This window comes from Zeus faber (genome assembly GCF_960531495.2).
Source record: "Zeus faber genome assembly, chromosome: 1".
Lineage (NCBI taxonomy): Eukaryota > Metazoa > Chordata > Actinopteri > Zeiformes > Zeidae > Zeus > Zeus faber.
Genome location: NC_137193.1, coordinates 20,295,958 through 20,320,957, shown reverse-complemented (window position 1 = coordinate 20,320,957; position 25,000 = coordinate 20,295,958). Strand labels below are relative to the sequence as shown.

The 25,000-nt window shown below is 44.2% G+C and overlaps 1 protein-coding gene across 1 annotated transcript in view; it reads right to left on the bottom strand.

Moving 5' to 3' along the window:
- The window catches only part of csmd3b (CUB and Sushi multiple domains 3b), a gene marked incomplete at its 5' end in the record, with an annotated part of 405,005 nt that overhangs the window by 277,550 nt on the left and 102,455 nt on the right, over positions 1–25,000 (bottom strand). The window contains one exon of the mRNA XM_080014654.1: positions 16,349–16,461. Coding sequence (XP_079870780.1) covers positions 16,349–16,461 — 113 coding nt within the window. The remainder of the gene's footprint in view (positions 1–16,348; positions 16,462–25,000) is intronic.

The following is a 25,000-nucleotide window of genomic DNA, read 5'->3' as shown; positions in this document are numbered from 1 at the left end:
CTACCTACTCTATGAGAAGAATCTTTCAGTACTTACATAGCGCAACAAAAAATATTTTTGGTAAACATAAAACTAATTACGTACATGTAAATGTAAAAGTGAAAAAAAAAAGTAAATGTAAAAGTGATGAGAAAAGCAACAAAGTTAAAATAATCAAATCAATAATCAAAGTTAAAATATTTAAACTTTTTGCCGTCCTCGGTGACGAATTACAGCTGGGTATGACGTAGCTATCTTACAGAGACGGAGCAAGTGAGGAGCCAACTCAACTGTGTATTTCTGCGGAGGCTGCTTTTGCACTACAGTGACGGATGTTTTCTCTGGAATATCACCCTTAAATGGCTTAAATAAAACCCCGTGGATTGATATAAAAGTTGTTTTTTCAATTTATTCATTACATGGAGGCTGTTTTGTGCTAAAGCGAGGAAGCAGAAGGAGGATTTGGATGTTGGCAGTCTCATGTCCAGTGATGAAGTTGCAGCTCCAGGTTATCACTTGTTTAAATTATTATACGTAATAGCAGACACAAAATAATTTAGTGTAAAAATAATAATATTTTATACATCACCAAAGCAAAATATCATCACGTACTGTACCTCCCCCTCAATCCCCCCGTGCCGTTCAGAAAGTGCCGCTATCCCATTCCCGTCTACCATGTTACAGCCGAATGTGGCACCAGATCGCAAAAAAACAACACAACATTGAGCCAGCGCAAAATTGATGCGACACAACAGATAAATATCAGCCAATGCCATCGGAAAATGTCATCTTAGTTGCCAATATGCCGATGGCACTGTAAGAGGACGTCAGATTAAGTTTTAATCGAGTTAGTGGACAATACGAATGGCAGCAGGTTTTTCAGATCTGTTTGTTATCCATGGTCTTTTCATTTCTAATAACTGTGCATTTAAGTTGTTCATGTATAAAAAATGATGTTATTGAGAAGCAATGCCTCGGACCTGCAGCAGCGTCTATTACAGTTTGAGTACAGTCGATGTAAAAAGACACAGTTTAGTGACACGCAATGTGACCTGAACTGTGATCCTTTTTACAAAAGACAAAGACAGGAAAAAACGACACAACTGTGAACGTTATTCTGATGTGACCGTCATTGTCCCTGCATGTTTCTATAACATTAAAAATGAAAATGTGTGTATTTCTGTTTATATGTACATGTGTGTGTTTTTTATTTTGCACGTGTGTGTGCATGCTTGTATCATACTTCCCCCATTTTGTGCACATATATTTGTATTTGCGTTGCCGTGCGGCACGCATGCATTGTTTGTGTGTGTGTATACAGTATGTGTGTGTTTGGGTGGGTTTGTGTGCCTGTGTGGGTGTGCATGTGTGTGCGCATGCGTGTGTACGTGTGTGTGTGTGTGCATGTACATGTGCGTGTGTGTGTGTGTGTGTGTGTGTGCATGTGCATGTGTGTGTGCGTGTGTACATGTGTGTGTGTGCGCGTGTATATGTGTGTGTGTGTGTGTGTGTGTGTGTGTGTGTGTGTGTGTGCATGTGCATGTGTGTGTGCGTGTGCGCGTGTATATGTGTGTATGTGTGTGTGTGTGTGTGTGTGTGTGTGTGTGTGTGTGTGTGTGTGCGCGTGCGTGCGTGACAGTTTTGATATCTAATAGCTGTGCCAACTGTAGTGTGACTTATTAAATTTAACATCAAGGGACCCCCTGGAAGGCTGACTGACAGAAACACACACACACACAGCCACACCTACACACACCCACACGAACGCACACACAGACTTCGTCTCTGCTACCTAGCTCATCCAAACTGTAGAGGCAACCAACCAAAACAGGCACAGCAATCATGCTGTTATAAAGACAGTAATCATCTAGTGTCTCAAGACAAACAGAATGCACGTAGGGAGGAGGGACTAATTATGACAAAGCCCAAATCTGTCAACAATATACAAACCAGTCACATAAACCGATACGAACATATCATTAAATACCAATAGAACAGTAGGCTATGGGAAATCAACAGAGCACTTAATACCAAATCAGAGTTAAAAACAAATTCTATGATAGCCATTAATGGTTGTGGTCAGTGACTGTACAGACGCATGGAGCGATGCCAATGCTCCATGACTTTGCAAACATCACAAAATTTCCATCCACTAAGAAGTATCGATGAAATATAACCCACCCAAGAACCTAAAATTGGTCATCAATAAGGTGGTCGCGAGATGGGGTTAAAGTACCTCTAAATCAAAAACCTTGGCTCGGTCGGGCTATGACAGGACTATGACGAAGTCTGATTGGACAAAACTGTGAGACAGTAAAATGGACTATGGAGATGATGGATGAGCGATGAGTGCTGCCAGTGTCGCCATGTATGACCATTAAAAGCATCAGAGCGACTTGATAACACGCTTCGAAATGGTGTCAATAAAACATGTGACATGTCAGTGAAAGGGTACATACACTGAGGCAGTGATTCCCACCACTTCTCACGTCATGGACCCTCAATTTGATACGCATTAGGCCACGGACCCCATGTGATAAGACCTTGGCTCTGGGACCCCAATCTGAGAAGATTCTTATTGTCAGATATGATTTAGTGTCCATACTCTAGATATGGAATGAAACAGTCATTATTGTACGTTCTCTAACGGCGCTAACGTCTTATAAATGAAATTTTGAAATGAAATGAAACTTATAAATGAAGTTTAACAGTTCATTGTTTTGCTGTGGACCCCCTGAAACCCCTGAAACATGCTGGGAACCTCTGCCTGAACACAATCAAGACATAGGTTAAAACATTTGACGTGGAAGTGGAATGTGTCTGCATTGAGTTTAAAGAGCATGGATTATTATTGGTTCATTATCCACTCACTGTCACGCTTTCCTCTCTCTCTCTCTCTCTCTCTCTCTCTCTCTCTCTCTCTCTGTCTCTCTCTCTCTCTCTCTCTCTCTCTCTCTCTCTCTCTCTCTCTCTCTCTCTGGACCCCGTGTAAGTGTGGAGGAGGTGCTGAAGGCGCTGGGGGAAAAGGTTGGACATTGTAATCTGCACTTTGCCTCCAGACAGAATAAGGCTGTGGGGGCATTTGTAAAGGGTCCGGCGGAAGGGAGGAGCCCGGCCCCAGAGAGCGAGCTGGTGGGGAGGTGGCGGGGCCCAGGGGGAGGGCCGTCAGTGTTAATGTGACGAAGACTGCTAATGTGACTAACATTGGTAATGTGACGACAAATGCTGATGTGACAAAGAATGCTATAGTGATGAAGAATGCTAATGTGGCGACTAACGACCATGATTAATTAGGGTCTGACTCGGATTGCAGGTCGGTGACAGACTCAAGATTGCATGTCAGCGACAGACATGTCAGTGTCAGACTCCCAAACCCAAAATGGAGACCTGCATTCCTTGGATGAGATAGAGGGGTTTGTAGATGCCTTGTTTGGAAAGTCTGTTAAAAGTCACGGATCATTTCCCTGACTCTGGGAAGTTTATTAAATCGGTGGCCTGGTTGAGGAAGACGGCAGAGGCAGTGTTGAATGACAAAAAGAGGTACCGGCTAAATAACACGTGACGGCTCTCAGGAAAAACAACCGTCGAAAGGGGACGGGGAGACCTGACCATACTTAGGTGTTAGGATGGCTGTGTTTCACTGGGTGTTTTCTGTTCTTTTGCTAGTTTACACCACTGTCTCCCTCTTCTCTCCCACACATACTCCTATGCACAAGCTCAGGATTGGCTCTTAAAATATTTACGGTTGGAGACACCAGCAGAGCTCTGGTTGCGGAATTAATTCAGCAGAAGAAGTTAGACTTGAGATTTCTGCAAGAGACACACAGTGAAGCAGCCATCCAGGTGGACTGGGCCAGGTGGTGGGGGGCAGCTGTTTCTCAGCCATGGAACCAACTTCAGTGCAGGGACAGAAATCCTCCTTTCAAAAGGGTCAACCATCAGAGTTCTGACCAGCACCGAGATAGAAGCGGGTAAAGCTCAGATGGTCAGGGCGGAGGCAGGAGGTTCTACTTTCTGTTTCATTAATGCATTTGCTCCCACTCTGGGCTTGAAGAGGGTAGTGCTATTTGAAAAAATTGCAGGAACCGTTGCAGAGGGGGGATCAAAGTGACTACATTGTGATGGGTGGGGACTGGAACTGTACACTGGACTATAGTCTGGATTGGACTGGGGAGGAACCCCACAGGGTTTCCTCCACCTGTCTGTCTCAACTCACAGCTCAACATGATCTCATTGACACATGGAGGACGAAACATGGATAAACAGTGCACATGGGTGAAGGTTTCAGACGCTAGGGTCAGTGCAGCTCGGCTTGACAGGCTTTAGGTATCACACACACTTAGTTCCCGGTTACTAAGCAGTTCCAGTCATCCTGCGGGTTTCACAGATCATCACCTCATTACTCTGGAGCAATGCTCTGCACCCCGCACCAAGCATTCTTCCTTTAGGCATTTTATTGTGAAGTTGCTGCACGACAGCATTTTCAACAGCAGTTTTAAAATTATTCTGGGACGGCTGGAGGAGCAGGAAGGGGGCCTTCAGTTCCTTGGGTCAGTGGTGGGAGGTAGGCAAAGCACAGATCTGTGTCTTCTGCCAACGGTACTGTGCTCCCTCCATAAGCAGAGTTAAGGAGACCATGAACACCCTAGAGCAGGAGAGGGACATTGAGGGAAGACTCCTTAGTGGCAGCGCTGCTGCGGGTGGGAGGCTGCAGGAAAAGAGGCAGAAGCTGAGCAGTTTCCTCCAGGAGAGAGTACGGGGTGCCATGGTCAGGGCTTGCTACCTCGGCATCGGGGATATGGACGCCCCCAGCTCCTATTTCTTTAACCTGGAGAAGACTGTTCAGCAGTCCAGACAGATGGTCTCCGTCTCCCGGCTGGCAGGGTGACCACCAGCCCGGCAGAGATGAGGGCGCATGCGGTGACCTTCTACACCACCCAATTCAGGGCGGGGGACTGTGATCGAGAGTGTGCTGCCGAGCTCCTTCAGGGGCTGCCTCGGCTGGAGGCCGGGGAGCGGGACGCCTTGGACACTGCCACTGGAATGGAGGAGCTCACATCCACAGAGGCCTGCTAGATGAGGTCCAGAGGGCCATCGTCAACTTCTTCTCGTCCGGTCAGCCCTGGATTAGAGCAGCAGCCCTCTATCTGCCAGTCCAGGGGGGGCGGGGGTCAAGGCCTCATTGACATAGCATCCAAGGTCGCAGCATTCCGCTTCCAAACGGGGTGGAGGCTGTTGTATGGTTGTGGACTGCGTTGGCTGGACACAACGAAGGTGCTGCTGAGGCGGGCGGGGTGCCTCTCTTATGACAAGCAGCTGTTCCTGCTGCAGACCGAGGGGATGGACTTAACAGGGCTGACTCCCTTCTATCAGTCAGAGCTGCAGTCATGGCAGGTTTTTAAAGTCCACCCAGACACCACGACTGCCCCTGGGATGTGGCTGTTTGGGGAGCCTTTGTTTGGGAACCAACTTCTGGACTCCGGCCTCCTTTCCACCTCCAGCCTGCGCTCCAGCTCGCACAGGGCTGGGTGTGTCAAGCTGGGTCATCTGCTGAAGGCGGCTGTGGAGCAGCTTATGGAGACAACAGGCATCAGATCCTTCAGACTGCTGCACAGGTTGGTGGATGAAGTCCGTGCTTCCCTGCCGGTGCCTTATAGGGCTTTTATGGAGAACCTATTATGTGAGTGTTATTATGTGTGTCCTTCACTAACGGTCTCTCCGGCTGTGCACAGGGAGGAGAAGCAGGACAGCCTCCTGACCTTTGCTACTCCCAAGCTGGGGGGATTTAAAGCAGTGGGCAAGAAAGCCTTCTACTATACCTGCGTCAAGGTGGAACCTGGCAGGGGTGCAGCTGTCGGGGTTCTTTGGCCAAGGAGCATCCCCTACTGACTGCTGGCGTTATCTGTACAAGCCCCCCGTCAACAAATGGGTGGGCGACCTCCAGTGGAGGATTGTGCATGCGGCGGTGACCACAAACAGGTATCAGGCACACCTGGATCCCAGCACAGGAGTGGGATGCAACTTCCGCCTTTTAGAGGGAGACGTTGCTGCACCTGTTTTTCTGTGTCCTAGGCTGCAGGGGCTGTTCAGGCTACTGGAGAGGTGGGTTCAGGGTCAGGGGGAGAGCTTTTCTTTTAAACTTTTTATCTTCGGTCCTGTTTACACTGTGTCAAACAAAACTGTCCATGTCCTGATGAACACTGTTTCAGGGGTGGCCAAACTGGCCATTTGGAAAAGCAGAAAGAACGCTGTGAGGGGTCAGGGGTCAGTAGATCCGGCCCAGAAGACGATTGGTCTACTCTTAGCCCGCCTCAGGGTGGGATTTGAGTTTTACAAACTGGCAAATTTGACACTTTCAGAAGTGTATGGGGTGTTGGGGAGGAGCTGTGCTCTGTCCAGGATGATTCCCTCATTATTAAGCTGTGATTTTCCTGTGATAAACCTGTGGCTGTGAGCTTTTCTCTCTCTCTCTCTCTCTCTCTCTCTCTCTCTCTCTCTCTCTCTCTCTCTCTCTCTCTCTCTCTCTCTGTCTCTCTCTCTCTCTCTCTCTCTCTTCAAGGAGGTAAACTGTACAAAGGAGGAAGTCTGGGCTACAAAGGGAGCTGTCCTTATAAACAGCTGTCTCAAACCTGGTGAAGAAATCAACAGATCCCTGCGTACCTAGCTGTCTCTGAAGAGAGTTGATTATACTCTTACTGACAGGTGATTTTACAGTGGTTTGTCTCTGTTTTTGTTGTTTTTGCGGTCCTTCGTAATCAAGTTTCTGCTGCTGTGACATGGATTACTGAAAATAAAGGAACCTTAAAAATCTCTCTCACTATCTTATTCTCTCTCTCTCTCTCTCTGTTGTTCCCTTTCTTCTGAACACCAGCAGGTTGGTATAGAGCGAATCCAAACAGCCTGAGTTCCTTCCTGTGTGCCGCTGTGTGCACATCCCACTGCATTTCATTTGTGTGTGTGTGTGTGTGTGTGTGTGTGTGTGTGTGTGTGTGTGTGTGTGTGTGTGTGTGTGTTTTGCAGGTTAATTCAACAATTATGCTGAAGTCACCGGGGACTCAATTTGTAAAGAAGTTTTTATGACATCAAAAAGACAAAACTTCTACAGTGACAACTATCTACCATGAGACACACACACATGCTTGCGCGCACGCATGCACACACGCGCACACACACACACACACACACACACACACACACACACACACACACACACACACACACACACACACACACACACACACACACACACACACACACACACACACACACACAGGCATATATTTGCCCTAGAGTAAAAGATAGTTTTTAATGAGTTTCACTTTCTTTTGTACCAGAGATGTTTTTTTTCTCTGCTAACTCAGGCTCCAAATTTTAATTCCTGTAAATATCTAGGTTTCAATCAATTTAAAGGGCTTCAGTCATAGCTTTTGTACGGATAGATAGATAGATAGATAGATAGATAGATAGATAGATAGATAGATAGATAGATAGATAGATAGATAGATAGATAGATAGATAGATAGATAGATAGATAGATAGATAGATAGATAGATAGATAGATAGATAGATAGATAGATAGATAGATAGATCAATAGATAGATAGATAGATAGATAGATAGATAGATAGATAGATAGATAGATAGATAGATAGATAGCACAGTTGCTGCAATTAAAGTTTCACAATTAGTCTATTGAACATTTAGAGAAATCCTCGCATATGGGTTGCCTGTGCCTAATAAAACCTGCTGATTGGGCAACCTCACAGTCCGTGAGGTTGGCGGAGTTCTTTCCTCACATTTGATTGGCTCTCATGCGATGGGAGGAAGTCCAACAGCGCTGATTGGCCATCTCAAGTCACAACACCAAAAAGTAATTCAAAATGCTGAGAAAGCGTGTCCACATTTGTCTCTTGCTTATTCTAATCAGGTGACATTCCCTGCGACTTGGCAGCGCCTGCTGATTGGATGGACCCAGGTGGTGACCCTGTAGGGAGCCATTTGATTGGCTGGCTGATATAAAGCTGAATAAGTCACTCACATTGGTTTAGTGGCATTGGAGGTGACACACACACACACACACACACACACACACACACACACGCACACACATGCACACACGCACACACGCACACACAAATACACAAATACACACTGAGCCTATATTTTAGGTTGCCAGTTGCCTCAAATCAATACATCTTGTGCTGGAGCATCTTGGCATCAGACGAATATTGCGTCCAGGAGTTGACAGATTTGGCAGCTTTTATGGTTTCATTATTAAATTATCTACCGTCATCCACATGAGGTTTATATTTCATTTTCTTGGCGCCATTACTTTCCAATGCATATGTTTGTTCAACTGTTACATTACACCTATGTGTCATGTTATGTTATCATTGGTCATCTATCCTTGATAGCAAGGATCTGGCAGCTGTTTACTATAAAAATGTATTTAATTATTTCATGTAATAGAGGCATGAAGTAAATGTACAGTTTTCATTCATGTCATGCCCGTGCTGCCTATCTCGGCAAAGATGGATTGAGCCGCACTTTGCGATAATTAAGCGATCCACACATCAGGTTTATAATTCAAAGGCTTGATCGTCTCTGCAAAGACTCTGTGGGTGATCTGTCAAATTCTACGGACAGATTTCAAACTGAATGACGAGTGGGAGGCAATAGGACATGAATAGTGAAAGGTCATTTCTAAAGGTAATTAGAAAAAAAATATATTAACTTCTATATGCCTCAAAAGTCTGAAAAGACTCCAACTTTTCAGTACACACAAGAAAAAGATCTAATACAGAAATGTTTGCATTCATTTGTGACTGTGTTTGTATTTAATTGCAATGGATTGGTTTTGGTTGCATAACTTCCAACGTATCAATATTAAAATGTTTAAATTGATACACGTTAACACAATAAAAAAGAAAATGACAACAAGACTGAACGACACCTCTGATGTGTGGAACCGGTGAAAACAGTGAAAATCTGTTGGTATGAAGTTCTCTTATGAGATGACTGAGATGTGTTTTGTTGCACCGCGGTGTCGTTACCGATTCTCAACACGTTCAAACGTTTCGGTGACAGCGAGTGTAACGATTGTGCCGAGAGAGACGAGCGGAGAGCAAGACGGATGGAGAGAGGTGCAGATGAAATCAATTGCTCTTTTATTTTCCTTTGAGAATGTTAATATCAGCAGATTGTCTTGATTCGGTTATCGTTCATAGAATTTGCCCTGCACACCTGCTGTCACCGTGTCTGTGTGTGCGTGTGTGTGTGTGTGTGTGTGTGCGTTTTGATTGATGCCCCTGTGTTGAAGCCGACCTTGCAGTGGTCTGAACAAAGAAGAGCTAAATTCAAGTTGTAGATAATGAACACACACACACGCACACACACGCACACACGCACACACACACACACACACACACACACACACACACACACACACACACACACACACACACACACACTCCAGTAAGCACATATCAATAACAACTCCTCTGCTGTCCTCTCCTGCGTCTTTCTGCTCACCTACATGACCCGTTCTTCTTCTCTTTCAGCTTGTTGTCCTTCTTCTTTTCTCCTGCTACACACTCCTCGTCACCTTCAATCGACCTCCTCATTTATTTCACTCCACTTTTTCGTCACCCTATTACCTTCTCTCTCCAATTCTCTCTCTCATTCCTATCCATTGCTAGAACGTACACTCCCACAATGGTGCAGGCAAGCGCAAAGCCTCTCTTCCCTCCAGGGTTAGAAAACGAGTTCTGTCCCTCAGGACAAAACTGACATATACTTTCTTATTTTAAATGCATGAAACTTGTGTGTGTGCCTGTATATCCATGCGTCTCCGTGTGTAAGTTTGTGTGTGCGTGTGTGTATGATATGTATTGTATTGTTGTGTGCATGAAGATGGAACGAGTGAGAGCTAGAGCTCTGACTCGAGACAAAAATTCTCCCCCTGACCTGACTGTACATTTGGTCCAATTGCAGGCCACAGCAAAAACGAATCAGATGTGAATAAAATGAGAAATTCCCGAAAGCGAAAGTTGACATTAGAAGCTGAACCAAGAACCGAGTCATACGACTCAAACTACGTCAGAGCCAGGACCGCTGTCAGGGTCAGGGTCGAAAGGAGAGAGACCGAGAAGCACTGTCAATGTCTCTCTGTAAGACGGAGGAGAAAGATATAGAGTCAGACAGAAAGACACAAACAGAGAAAGAGTGAGAGGGCGGGAGGGAGGGAGAGAGACAGGGAGAGAGAGAGAGAGAGAGAGAGAGGGAGAGGGAGAGATGAAGGGTCAGACAGAGCGATGGAGAGTTGATAGATAGGACAGTGGATATTGTCAGTTCCCTCAGGTTGCTTTGATAAAGATCAGAAGCCCTCCAGCCAGAGCCTCAATCAAACACACACACGCACGCACGCACGCACGCACGCACGCACGGACGCACGCACACGCACACACACACACACACACACACACACACACACACACACACTAAAACCAAATCAATTAGACTGTGGCGGGTGCATGTGCACATCCTTCGATGCAGGCACAGACACTCTCTCTCTCACACACACGCGCCTTGACCACGGTAACTTTTGCACGCTCCTCTTGTTAGAGTCGGAGAAACAAGACAGTGCAAATCGATCACATCTTTGATAAAGGATCAGAGAGCAGGGGGAAGAGGAGAATGCTCCTCTAATGGATGTTGCAAGATGCTACCTCCTCATCATCAATTTCATCCACCAAGTTATGTGTATCCATTCACGATTTGTTTTTGCCGGCTTATATTATTCAATATACTTGCGTTTTTGCATGCACTCCTCTATATGCTGTTTCCATTATTGGTGGCTGGTTCCGCCTTTCCCGCTTAGAATCCAAAGATGGGGGAAAAGATGGCCAAAGTGAATTTGATGAAGCGGTGTAGCTAGTTGTGGTCAGTAAACCGTCAATATGGATGAGCATTCACAAGAAAGAACACCCTCGGATACGATACCAGCCAAGCCATGCCAGCAATTAGTCTCTCAGCTTTCTCTTTCTGTTTTTTTTCTCTAATTATTGCTATTCATGGCCATAATAGTTACATATGGGAGAGCCAAATTTATGGAGTTGCCAAAAACAAATCCCTATTGTCTCTTGTCGACTGTCAGAGAAAGTCATAGAAGTCCACACAAACAACCCAAAGTAATTTTAATTAAGTAGACGAGGAATACGCATTAGGGATGCGATGGTGAGGAGTTTTTCCCAACGGTTAATAAACTCATGACAACACCGGACATGTACAACAGGGGAGGGGGGGGGGGGGGTGGGCGGTGGAGGGAGACAGGTCCCGATCGTTATCTGATCTAAGGTCTCCTACAGCCTCTCTCTCCTCTCCTCCCGTGATAAGCAGACTGTGCTGCGACTCTGCTGTGCGCACACAAGCAGCCACTTACACTTTTGCAGCGTCCAAATAAGTATTGATGACACGCTGAGTATTTTACAAATTCAATTTTTTTAATTTGATGAACGTCCGGGCTGATAAATAGGTTTTATTCCTCTAAAAAAAAAAACGAAATCAAAGGAAAACAATGGTATGGGGCGGTTGGCAGGTAATGTAATCGGTGTACGCTGAACACCCTGTAACACCGGTAACATCGATAACCGCGGCAACCTCAATAATGTATGCATTGGATTGTACAATGTCTATGAGTAAAAACAATTTATTATTATTATTATTATTAATTTATTATTTATTAAAAGGAAGTTTTTCCTCAAGGACCACAGAAAGGGAGCTTGAAGCAGAAAACACATTCCAATCAGACCTTTTTTACGCATTTTGCCTTCTTCTTTATGCAGGAAGCAGAAACAGTCATCACCTCAGAGGCCTCCCCCTGGAGCACGTCATCAGTGGAGTGGAAGATTAGAATGCTTTTATGCTGATTTATAGGAGGTGCAAGATATTGAAACTTGCTGTGTGGAGAGGCCTGTTTCAACGGCTGTAAAGGTTTAGGCTACACCAGGCCAATAATCTCTGGAGACAAGTCTAACCCTGCAGGTGCTGACTGTTACCGTGCAGGAATTGCCCATGGGCAGAGCTCCAGGTGAGTCCTATAGATAATCAACAGAGCTCTATGAGGGAGTGGCCGTAACTCTGTACCCGCTAGAGGTCTTTGAATATAACCACCAGCGAGGCATGCTGCACTGCACATTCCAACTAGCAATGTTGTCATAACTGCTAAAGAACAAGGGATTCCTCTTTACATACTTGGAGACCAGCAAACACTTTCTTTGCATTAAGAAACATTGTGAAAATGTTTATTTTAAAATGATTGCCATGTTAAAATCTTCTAAATGGCAACGTTTGCCATCACTAATGGAATTAAGGGTTAGAGACAAACACGCTGACTGCCTCCACATGCCCGAACTGTGCACCCTCGATTCCCCTCAGGGTCTTGTAGCCTGTCGATTGGAATAAAGCTGCAGCTCTATATCTGCCATTAAAAGAGGAAGGACAGGGACATGGTATTAACAAGGCAGAGTCTGGTCCTTTTCTCCAGGCAGTCCAGACACTGTTGTATTACCTTGATTTTTCTCTGGAGGTAAATTTCTTCGGAGTGTAGTTCAGAGACGAGCAGGAGTCAAGGCGGCTGTTCCACCTGAATCCTAGAGTGGTTTTTAACCCTTTCGCTTCACCCCATTAGACCTGGCTGAGACACACGATGTATATCGCCGCCATTTCAGTCTCCGGATGCTTAGAGAAGCCTGGAGGGCGCCTGCTTCAGGCAGACTGCGTTACGCTGGGAAATGTCATGGTGTTCAGATTGAATTTAGTTTCTTGGACGCTGTTGCTAAGGCCTGCTTCAGCTGGTAAGAGTAGCTTCGCCATGGCGACTGCCTGCCACTATTGAAAATTTCCAACAGGGAAAGGACTCCTCAAAGACAAGTACGCCGCTGGGTGACTGTGGCAGGTTTGCATGGGGCCGTGGCAATGAAACAACCACACAGCACATCTTAATCTAGCCACAGAGGAGGCTGTTTGGTCGTGAGGTGGACACAGTGCTCTACTCTTTCTTAGACTGTGGGAGGTTAAGGACTGACTATTGTGGTGTACGAGTAGTGTGAAGTTCACCAGTGAGTCCAGATGAAGCAGAAAGACAGGCTTACCAGCTTAAATATATACAAGAATAAGGCAAGCAAATAACTTGAAGTACTGAGAAAAACAATGTGGGCTGTAAACATTATGGCTAAGGATGTCGTTTCCTTCCAACAGTTTGTTAGTGGATCTTGTTTCATTGAATTTAGCTTTATTGTTGCATTGAAGCTTGTTAGTGGGGACCTGTACACAGTTTGTAGGGAGAGTTATGGCCGACTTTGTAGCAATTTCTGTACTTTTGGCAAGTTTTTTGGAATCTGTATGCACTCCGAATTGCGTGCGTTTTGTATGGTTATACTTTCGAAATTTTAGAAACATTTCTGTGATTTTTACATGCTGTCTTTGGGTTCTCTTCTGTCTTTCCGGAATTTCATCCCAGGGATCTTATATTATCTTTAATATATATAGATCCAGGATCTTATCATTTCTTTCACCGTTTTCGAGATGAAAGGGTTTTTAGATGAAACATTGATTGTTTTTGATATTATTAGATAAATTATTCTCTGTTATCAGGCCCCAAACTCCCCACCAATACTACATGTCAAGCTCTGAAAAAGGTGCGCGTGTGAGTGGGTGTGTAGGAGCCAGGGATCGAACCGGCAGTCTTCCGATTAGTAGACAACCCGACCTGCTCGATTGCATGTGTTCCTCTGGTCGATGTTTTATTTTGTATCCCATATTTTCCCATGTGTTCTCATATCCCACATTGCAGCTATCAACATTTGTTTTAGCTTTACATATTTGTACACGCCTTCTTCCTTCACAAGAAGGCGTGTACATTTTGAATGTAGACAGGGGCTTTCTAATAGAGTACATTTTTATTTGGATGAGGCAGAGTGAATGAAGGCATCAGCTAACATAAAAGGGCGGAGGAGAGGAGTGGAGAGCTACGGCGCGGAGGAAAATCCCTCCTGACTTGTTAGCCACATGGTAGCATGTTCCAAAGAAAATGATTACATCTCGAAAATATGTGCTGGATCCGTGCGTGTGCGAATGTGTGTGAGCAGGTCTGTGTATGTTTGTGTGTGTGTGTGTAGGTGTGGCCAATTGTGTGTGCGTGGGTGCGTATGTATGTCTACTATAGATGTCTTTGGAAGCTCTGACTTTTTATGAAAAATACAAGTATGTAGAGTGTGAGAGCATATGCATGTGTAGGTTCATCGGTAATGAATGCATGGTTTGGCTCTGAAAGGCAAGCTGCTCCCTGCATCCAGAACACAATGAAGACAAATAAAAGCATATAAATATATACATATTTATACATACACAGTATACTGAATTTACAACATGACTTCCACAAAAAGCCTCTATTCAGGATGCTACAGTAGGATACTTATAATGGACTACACTGAACTGAGTGCAAAATTTACAGTAGAATAATATCTAAACAATGAATTGTATAAATAAGAAGGACGATCGAAACAGAATAGGATCAAATAGAATAGAATAGAATATAACAGAATAGAACAGACTGGAGTAGAATAGAAAATAGTAGAATGGAAGAGAGTGGAATAGAATACAGAAGGATTGAATAGAGGGGAATATCATATAATTGAGTAGAGTAGAATGTTATAGAGTAGAACATTATAGGACAGAAGAAAATACAGTGGGATAGAATAGAACAGAATAGAGTAGAGATGCCATTGTCCTTTCCAAGCCGTCATCCAAACAAATTAAAATCCCTCGAAAAAAGCATTCAGAAGGGAGGAGAAGGGAAAGGATGTTGGAGGAGAGAGGTAGAAGAGAGGAGGACAGAACCAGGAGTACTAGAATGAGTGAAAAAGAGGAAAGGAAAGGAAAGTATCATTCATTACCAATACCGCAAAAAGAAAGTATTGTGTCCATGCACTAGTGTACAGCTGTGTGTGTATGTGTGTGTGTGTGTGTGTGTGTGCGCGCGTCGGTGTGTTGGTACTGTGTGTGTTTATGTGCGAGTGTGTACTGTATGTCCAAGCCCTGGGATCATCTGCGATTCTGTCTCATCAGCACAATATCAAACTGCCTCTGACATCATGCTAAATTATACATCACTCTCTCTCTCACACACAGACACACACACACACACACACACACACACAGACACACACAAAGACACACACACACACACACACACACACACACACACACACACACACACACACACACACACACACACACACACACACACACACACACACACACACACACTCTCCCTGCTGTGTGTTGGCTCATGCATTAGAGATGAGCTGAGAGTCTTCAGAGGAACAGGAAGAAATCATCACGGATACCGACCAATCACATAAAAGGCTTCCCACCAATCAGATCTGTGTGCAGACAGACCAAAAGGCCCTTCTCGCCCCTCACCCACCACCTGTCCACCTGTCCAGCTCCACCCAGCATGCATACAGTATGCTGTATGTGAGTGAGTGTATGTGAGATATGTATGAACTCAGGGGGCCACTTGTGTAAGTGTTCACTGTGTGTGAACACATTGACACACACACACACACACACACACACACACACACACACACACACACACACAGAAACAGCATGTGTCCAGAGTTTAGCCAAGACATTTTGCAGCCAGTGATATCTTCATTTAGTGGAGCAAAAAGTAGACACACACACACACACACACACACACACACACACACACACACACACACACACACACACACACACACACACACACACACACACACACACACACACACACACACACACACTAAATGAATCAGAATCACAAAGTTTATAAGTAATTAAAAGAAAGAAACAGGTCAGTGAAAAAACAACAGTTGTTTATGCCAGAGTGGGCATAAACAGGATCACATCTATTTTGTTACTTCTATCTGCTGTGTTCATCTGTGTGTGTGTGTGTGTGTGTGCGTGTGTGTATGTGTGTGTGTGCGCGTGCGTGTGCGCGTGCATGCGTGTGTGCGTGTGTGTGTTTCAGAGCGCATGTGCCTGCGGTAGTACGCTGGTGCACTGGGGTTCGGCGCTGCGGAGCACACTGTCGAGCGCATCAAGGGTTGGACTAATCCAAATCGAATCTGATATCTTTCACACACACAGGCCAAATCTTCTGTGGGCTGCGGGTTCTAGTTTTAGCCTTTACTTCAGGTCCTATCTGGCTTTTTTAAAGCATCAAATAAAGGCTCCATGCTCCCCTTGTCTTCATCTTTCAAAGATAAACCCTCGCGATTATAGATATAAATATATATATCTAGTCTTTGAAGACAGTTTCTTACCTTCGTAGTTGAGTTTGAAGCCATGTGCAGAGACGGCAAAGTCGCTGGTCAGCCTCAGGGAGAACACGTTCCCCGTGCTGGTGACCGGGGAGGGCACCTGGAAGCCGGTTAACCTGCCCAAACAAAAAACATGAGAGGGATCAGCCAAAAGCGAACAAACGCCGCAGTCACCCATTTATTTGTTTTGTGGAAACGGAACACAGTGTCCCTTTCCTTCGGCATTTGATGTATTTGATATCGCTCCATCAGTGCTGTCGGTGTGGTGATGAATTATTTAATACGTCTACACACCTGTCCGTACTGGAGTACGGACAGGTGTGGGAGTTCGGACTAAATCATATCCAACGATAAAAATCTTCTCAGATTGAGAGTAATTCTTATCAAATGTGTCTATGGCCTAACCCGAATTAAATGAAGGTCTACAGTGGGTTGCAGGCGATTGTGTCAAGCGTCACGGCACGTTAATAAATTGCCCAGCGTCATTTTTTCCCTCAAAGTTCCTCCAAGGAAAAGATGGAAGTGTGGAGAGAAAGACCAGCGACACCAGCAGCTATGGAACAGAGTGAAGGGACACTCGTTTTCTTTTGTTGTCCCATTGCCTCCCTCCCACTCTTCCTTTTAAAACTCCACCCTCCCTCCCTCCCTCCCTCCACTCTGACTGTACCTTCCACTAACTCACCCCACTCACTCCTTCTCTCCAGCTTTCTCTCCGTTTTCTATTTTTCCCGTTCCCTTCCGAACCTGCCGCACCCTTCCCATACTCCCTCTTTTGTTTTCCCTCATCCATTCCTTTTTTTCTGGCGTTTTTCCTTCTCCTTCCACTAAATCTCTATTTTCCCCCCTGCCATCTTGAATCTCATCATCTTCCCTCTCTCTCTCTCCCTCCTGGCATCCACATACCTACTAATCTCACTCTCACTTCCCTGACTTCCTTTCCCTTGATTTGCAGGGTTTGTGTTTGTCCTCCTTCCGCAACTGCCTCTCCCTCCCCCTCCTCCCTCCCTCCCTCCCTCTCTCCCATTATTTCCATCATCCTTTCTGAAAGAGGTACTGCATACAGATATAAAATATTTTCTGAGCTGTAATCTGAAATAAATGACGCAAATATACACTAATATACGCTGACGTTAAATCCATCTACACCCACCGCAGCGACCGGGAAACCACACCCATTTTTAAAAAACAAGACACGCCCTGTCCTCATCCCCCACCCTTCATCCTCAACAGGTGGAGGGAGGCTCAAACCAGGGGGTGAAATGAAGTCGGTTCGGACCCTCGGACCACCTGTCCCATCTCGTCCCTTGATATTGATTCACGGTTTGCATGTTCATTTGTTTCTCCTCACCTTGTTCTCATCTCATCACATCCTCTGTTCTGCACAATCAACAGCGAATGCGCTTTGAAGAATGTGCGAAAAAAGCAGGGCTAGCCAGGCACTTCTTATGCAGGGTTATTTTCCCCTACTTAGCAGCCTTGTAACAAAGTGTCTTTTCTCATCAGAGGAGTTGACAGTAACTTCTCTTTCTTTTACAAACAAAACATTGGCAACGACGTTTCAACGCAAATGACTCCGCAGTTGTGTTTTTAAATGAAAAAAAATCCACTCCTTCATCCTTCTTTTTTTATTTTGATTCTCTGCAGTTTTGGCATTTGTTTCTGATACCTTTGTTTCGCTGTCTTTGTTCCCTGTCTTTCTGAATTTGCTCACACTCCATTTTCCAGTAAGTGTCTCAACTCCTCACCCTTCTCTGATCCTCTATTATGTCCCAGCTTACACCACTAATCTCTCTCCCTCCCTCTCTCTTTCTTTCTTTATTGTAGATGAAGATTATTTTCTTTTACTCAGTAACCTTATGGAACGAAACACTCAACCCCCGCCCCGCCGACAGTTTGCTCGGAGAGCTGGTTGGGCAAAGTCCCTGATGTCTTTGCATCCTAGCAACTCTCTTGACAGTGTCCATAAAACGGCAAGAATGGTGGAGAAAATCAGTCGAAAGTTCAGACACAGAGCTTTCACATGGTACCACCCTCATGTTGAACCGTGGATAATTGTTGCTCAAAAGTTGAATTATTAATTCATGATGACGTTGAACTTTATAGCCGATTCACAGCGTCTGATGTTATGGTGCGTTCAAAAATCTCTGATTTGGCAGTAGCGTCGGACAAAAAGAACTGGTGCATGGCTGAAATTCAATTAAAACACGATAATGATAATAAACAGCATTTAAAACCTTCCATTTTATTTGTGAAAACTTGGATTTGGAAGGTGGATTTCACTGTTTTTTCGACACACAGGCCATTTAAGACTTAACTTAAAGCAGTCAAACCTAGACTAGATTATAACATGAAGTCTAAACAGCATTTCAAACCATATTTTGGATTTTTGAAACCTTTATTCTTATTTGTGAAAACAGGAAACAGGTAGCTTTTACTGTTTTTTCTACACACAGACCACTTAAGACCAGGTCTCGATCAAAAATGACTGTACTTATAGTAGTCCCGGTTCAGATTATAATAAGAAGCATAAACATTTAAAAACGCTATTTCAGATTGTGAAACCTTTATTGCTATTTGTGAATGTTCAGGTGTGTTCAAGCAAGTAATGGTCTATTTAACTTTCGAGTGTGTTCATTAATCAAACCTGCACAGTTTCTCGTTAACAACACGTTAAGAGCTGTATATTCCTACAATGTTCCAGAACTTGCACACCTTGAAACAATGAAAACTAACTATGAATGTGGAAGTGTAACCTAACTAACTGCTCTGTAAATTAAAAGACAAAATGCACTTAGAATAAAGAATGAAGTTTATTATTATTATTAGTCTTGTATTACCTTTTGATCACTCATGCATGGAGTTGCAGTGTGCAAGTGCAAGCATGTGCAAGTTGTGGAGCGGTCGACTGATAAATCGTTCAGCTGATTAATCTGGCTGATATTTACACATTTTGAGATAATCAGCATCGGCCGATGCCTGCGCTCATAAGGCCGATAAACAAGACATGTCGGCAGACTAGTGTTGTCAGAAATATCTATTTTTATATACATACCGATTTGGAATATTTGAAACAGTTCCAATGGTCATTTTCCACACCATCAAAATACCAGTAGCAGCTGCGCTTCCTCGCTCTCTCTTCTCTCCCACAGCGAGTGACACACACTGCTGCAGCACCCACATAGCCCCTCTCACTCACTGTGCTCTTCTCCTCACTTGTCTTATTCTCTCTGGTTTGTTATGGTGTTAGCTCATTAAAGACGGCAAGTGCAGAGCCTCCGCAACCAGTTTTGAAAGAAAACAGCAGGAGTGCTGTTTGGAAATACTTTGCATTTGTCGAAAATCGTAAACCTAACCTAAGAGAATTCGAGTGGGGTTTATTTCTCCTCCAGACAGCACCGCACCGGGTGTGCGTTGCCGTGCCAGTTTTCCTGTGTTTTTATTTAGGATCTATTTATTTTTGTGTGTATCCTAACTTGCTTGAGACAAAATTTTAAACACCACTGAGTTAAGAGACAAGAGTCCCGTTCCACACAAAAAGCCTGTGTGTCCTGTGCCAAGCGACACTGTCTCCCCATTGGTTTCTGTTGCTATGGGACTTGTTTTGTAAAAAGGGATGTTTTTGTGGAAATAATAAATCCTGCACTTATGTAATTTCAATTTCAATTTCCAGACCAGACATTAATATAAGGCTGTTTATTATTATTATTTTTTTTTTATTGTTTATAATTAATTATTTTTCATTAATAAGTGTTTTTTTTTACTAATTTTGTTTTATTATTACATTTTTGATTGTTCACAGACCATGTTTTTAGTTCATACATTTTGTGCACTGCAGGGACAATGCAGACAATAACATTAGTTTTATATAAATGTTCTCAAATTTGCGTCTCATTTGTTATTGTTATTAAATTGTTGTATTTTATAAGATGCAAAAAAAAAACAAAAAAAAACAAAAAAACATGATATCGGCATTTACTATATATAGTGGCCATTGGTACCAGATGTGTAAGTTAATAATTTATCGGTTTCTTGTATAAATTTTACCAGGCAAAAATACGGAAATTACCGGATCGAAACATCAAGAAGGTGACGTTGTGCCGTAAAGCATAACACAGTATTCCCGAGGTCTCGTACCCGAACACAGAAGTTACATAATGCAAGAACAGACATTCAGGGGGGTGGGTGGGAATAAAAGCGATGCCATTCTCCATATTACAAGTCTGTGTACCATCAAAATGATTTTGAAGCTGTTATTTTAAGGTAAAAAAGTTACATAGCGTTACTTCAATATGGAGATAACTGAGCTGCTTCCTATGAGCCAACTTAACATGTTTCAATTATTAATTGAATTCTTGGCATTGCTGCCTTATTTTCCTGAAGCTGTCTTCCTGCCTTTTTATTTTATTTTTATGTCCTCAAAAATAGCTGTGCGCACCCTCCATCCAAGCACAGTGGAAAGAGCATTTTCTAGCAGTAATAAGTGATGCTATTTCTATCAGTTGAAGACTTGGCGTTTTTAACCAATGATTGAGTTGTATCACTTTTTTGTTTGGATGAACTTCCACTCATGCAGATGTGGTGGTTGAATGTGGCCAAGCGGTGTGTTCACGCTACACGTGTTCACGCTCTACTAGGGGTGTGGTGACGTGCGTTCCCGATCACTTCCAATTTGGTATCAGTGATCAGACTTTCAATTAAGAGCGGTCTGATGTTAGATTTGTATCACTGCTCACCAGAGATTTATTTCCATATTAACTCTGAACGGGATCAGAGAGTGCCATAGTCTCTCTGTGCACATTCGGATAAACTAAAAACTATGTTGCAGGCAGCACAGAAATGTGATTGGACATGAGAGCAGTGAGGCACCATTTCATGCGTCACAGTTTTGAAGACAAGACAGCATTGTTTTCATATATAAATGTTTCTATCAATGTAATATAAATGGTACTTTTATGCCCACACCATAAAAGAAGACTATAATATTTGGTGGTGTCTGTAAGCACCTTATTAAAACACCACAAGATAAGTATTTAAGTACATATATGTTTCTTTTATATGCAACAATTGGCAAAACATTTTAAACTGACATATGGTACAATAAATAATATTTCATTTGCTCATTTCGCAAATTGATATCGCAAATGTGGTTGACCAATGCCAGTCTGCATTGCCAGTTTTCCACTGTCACCTCGATGACTACTTCAAGCTCCTCCAGGCTGTTTAGGAGAGACCCCTCACACACAGACATGTCAATCTCTGCTCAAACCCTGCTGCCTGAACTGTGCTGCTCATATCCCTGAACTGGCACCAACATGGATAAACTTCCACTTGCCAAATGACCGACAATGTTGGTGTCGTTTCTCTGTCTCTCTTTTGTGGTGCCAATTTGTCGCTACTCGTCCAATGTTACTGATTGCACCTTTAATGCATTGATTGTTTGCAATTCAAAGTACCGCGTGAGATCCAGAAAGAAGGGCCCATTATCCCATTTCCCAGCAACTTAAATGCGGTATTAACATTTCAACCAGACAACCAGTGTTGGTGCTGGGCCCTTTACCATGTATTACTCCCAGTTTTACTCAGTAGGTAATGTGGTGCGCTTCTATATGTCCTAACGGTCGGCGGTTGTGTCTCCATGTGTTTTTCTCTTTGCATGAGCTAACTCAGCCATGTTGATGTGATAAGATAAGGCTGAGTTGGGAATGTCGGGAACATGTGAATTACATATTAAAATAGCTCCCGGCATAAAAGGCAAAGGATGGTGTTATGTAAATACACCTCCAACACGCCTCCGCCATTCTCTGAGGCTCTACCGATTCCTATCCCATATTTTTATTGAAACACACAGATGCATGCATGTGTGTGTGTTTGAAAAGATACACACACACACACACGCGCACACGCATGCACACGCACGCACGCGCGCGCACGCACGCGCACACACACACACACACACACACACACACACACACACACACACACACACACACACACACACACACACACACACACACACACATGCTGAGAAAGGGACACACAGACACATACATGTTGTATTCTGTATTCCCATGGTGTAGTAGTGCTGTTTAGTGATTTCCTGTGGATTGTTTTATCTCTGGATTTATGGGTGTTGTTAATTATTTTAGAGAGGGGAATACACAGGGAGAGAGAAGTAACCGAGAGGCATTCAAGCTTGGTTCCTGTAGTGTGTGTGTGTGTGTGTGTGTGTGTGTGTGTGTGTGTGTGTGTTAACTGAAATCACATTAGCAACTGAATGAGGACCCAGCTAATATCAGCAGAGTGCTTTCTTCTTTGAAAAACACACACACACACACACACACACACACACACACACACACACACACACACACACACACACACACACACACACACACACACACACACACACACACACACACAAATGTTATTCTCTTTATTTCTCCCCAAAAAAGCAACCATGGAGCCTGGCTAATGTGATTGTGAGCCCCCTACCCCCGCCCCCTCTCTATCTCTCTTTCTTTCTCTCTCATATCTGATCATCTCTTTATTGCCAACAGGGAAAGATGGTTCGTCATTATTATAATTCTTATGATGGAGAGAGAGAGGCGACAGAGAGAGAAAGAGGAAATAGAGTGTGGGGAGGACAAATAGAAAGAGGAAGAAGGGATAGGAGGAGAGAAATACAAAGCCATGACACAGAGCAAGGGTTTTGCTTTTCCAATAATTATACTTTTCTCAGATCGTACTGTGGATTGTGACCATGGTGCAATGGTGTGTGTGTGTGTGTGTGTGTGTGTGTGTGTGTGTGTGTGTGTGTGTGTGTGTGCGTGCGTGCGTGCGTGCGTGCGTGTGTGCGTGCGTGCGTGCGTGCGTGCGTGCAAGTATAGATCAGTGAGCTCCCGCACTCACACGTGTGAGGTTAAGAGTGCTTGTGCGGGCAGTGTTGAATCCACCGAACCGAAATCGGCCGAAGTTGTGACAGAAGGTGTCAACCTATTCCAGAGGTGTGTGCGTGTGTGTGTGTGTGTCGCCAGGGACTTAACCTTTTACTACGCCAGGGACTTAATCCATTTTCGGTAGCGTTCTCTGTTCACTCCTCTGTTGTTCTATGGTGCTATTTTTGAGCAGCGCTTACTTGAAATACACCACAGCGGATAGATTTTGGAGGTCTGAGAGAAAACGTGTGTGCATGTGCGTTTACCCAGAAATCCCTGCAATACGAACCGCCACTGGTGATTCACAGAGGCCAGGCCTGTCGGTAGAGCAGGGGTTCCCAGCCCTGTAAATCGAACCTGAATCAATCTGAAAGCCCCAATTTATAGACACATTTATCAAGTTTATTTTGTGTATTTATTAGGGGCTGGGGGTAATTTGTGATTGACTTGGTTTTATTTTCATGGATGAAAGAACTAGGTTTTGAGGGCACACAATACATTAAATAGTAATAGAGTTTCTCACAATTTGTATTTGTGGATTTTTGAAGCAATATTTGACTATGAGGAAACATGTGCCTTCAATTGTTCAAGGCCCTGTGACTCCCCCCCCTGCCATCCCTCGTGAATCACTGTTGTAGAGGAATGCACCCCGTGATCCTGGCGGGAACACCTCCCGTGCATTACATTTGTATATGGGCATGTATCAGTTACTCAAAATCTCATTGATTCGGCGCCTATTTTGTATTCCCAAATAAATTAAAGCCCCAAATGAGCAATTTAAATAAAGCCCTCGAATAGGGACGGATATGCCACTTTAAAAGCCAGGGAGATAACATCAGCAGGTGTTATTAGTTTGGTCACCAGCTTTATCAAGATAGAAATGTGGATCAAACACACACACACACACACACACACACACACACACACACACAAGGGGCCTTACCAACCAGTCAGCTAGTATAACTAAAAGTCAGCACTGTTGGCAGCAGTCGACTTGTGGGGGTTCGTTGTTTTTAACCTGTCTTCCCCTCCCCTCCTGTGTGTCCTGTCTGTGCCTTTGGAGGTGGGCGTGGTCCTGGCTCCTTCCCTGTCGGCTCACCCACACAGCCGAGCCTCATCCTCACCGATCGAGCAGCAGTACATAGCCCCGGGAGCTTCACGTTTCCCTTGCCTGATCGTACAATCTACGGCGCGGTTTCCTTTGCCAGTCAGCCTATCCCCCGCCTGGGTCTGCGGCCTTCGGTCTCCAGTGGGATCTCCGACACGCCCGCCAACTCTGCCACTCACACTCTTCGCTCGGTTGGACTTTGGGGAACTAACCTACTGTAACACGACTAGTCCTGGACAACATATATTTTGTCAATGTCAGCAGATTTACAATACGTATTGTATTAGTGAAATCCCTTTTTAAAAGTGTGTCTTGACATTTATATCGTTTTATATCGGGTGAAGCCAGTGTAGATCCGGGCCAAGACTTCCTCTTCAGTGTGCCCGTCATTTTTAACAGTTCGATTAGGAACTTGAGACACGAGAACGGAGTAGGAGTTTAGAGACGACGTGCACCAACGTATTGTTTCACAAGTAGTAAATAAAAAGAAGGAAATAAAAAAGCTTAATCGTCATCAGACCGAGAGCCGATGGGTTCCGAGATTGAGTACGGCTCCTCTCTATGCGTCTTTCTCACGGTCGACTAGTCGACTACTATTATGAAAAACTTGGC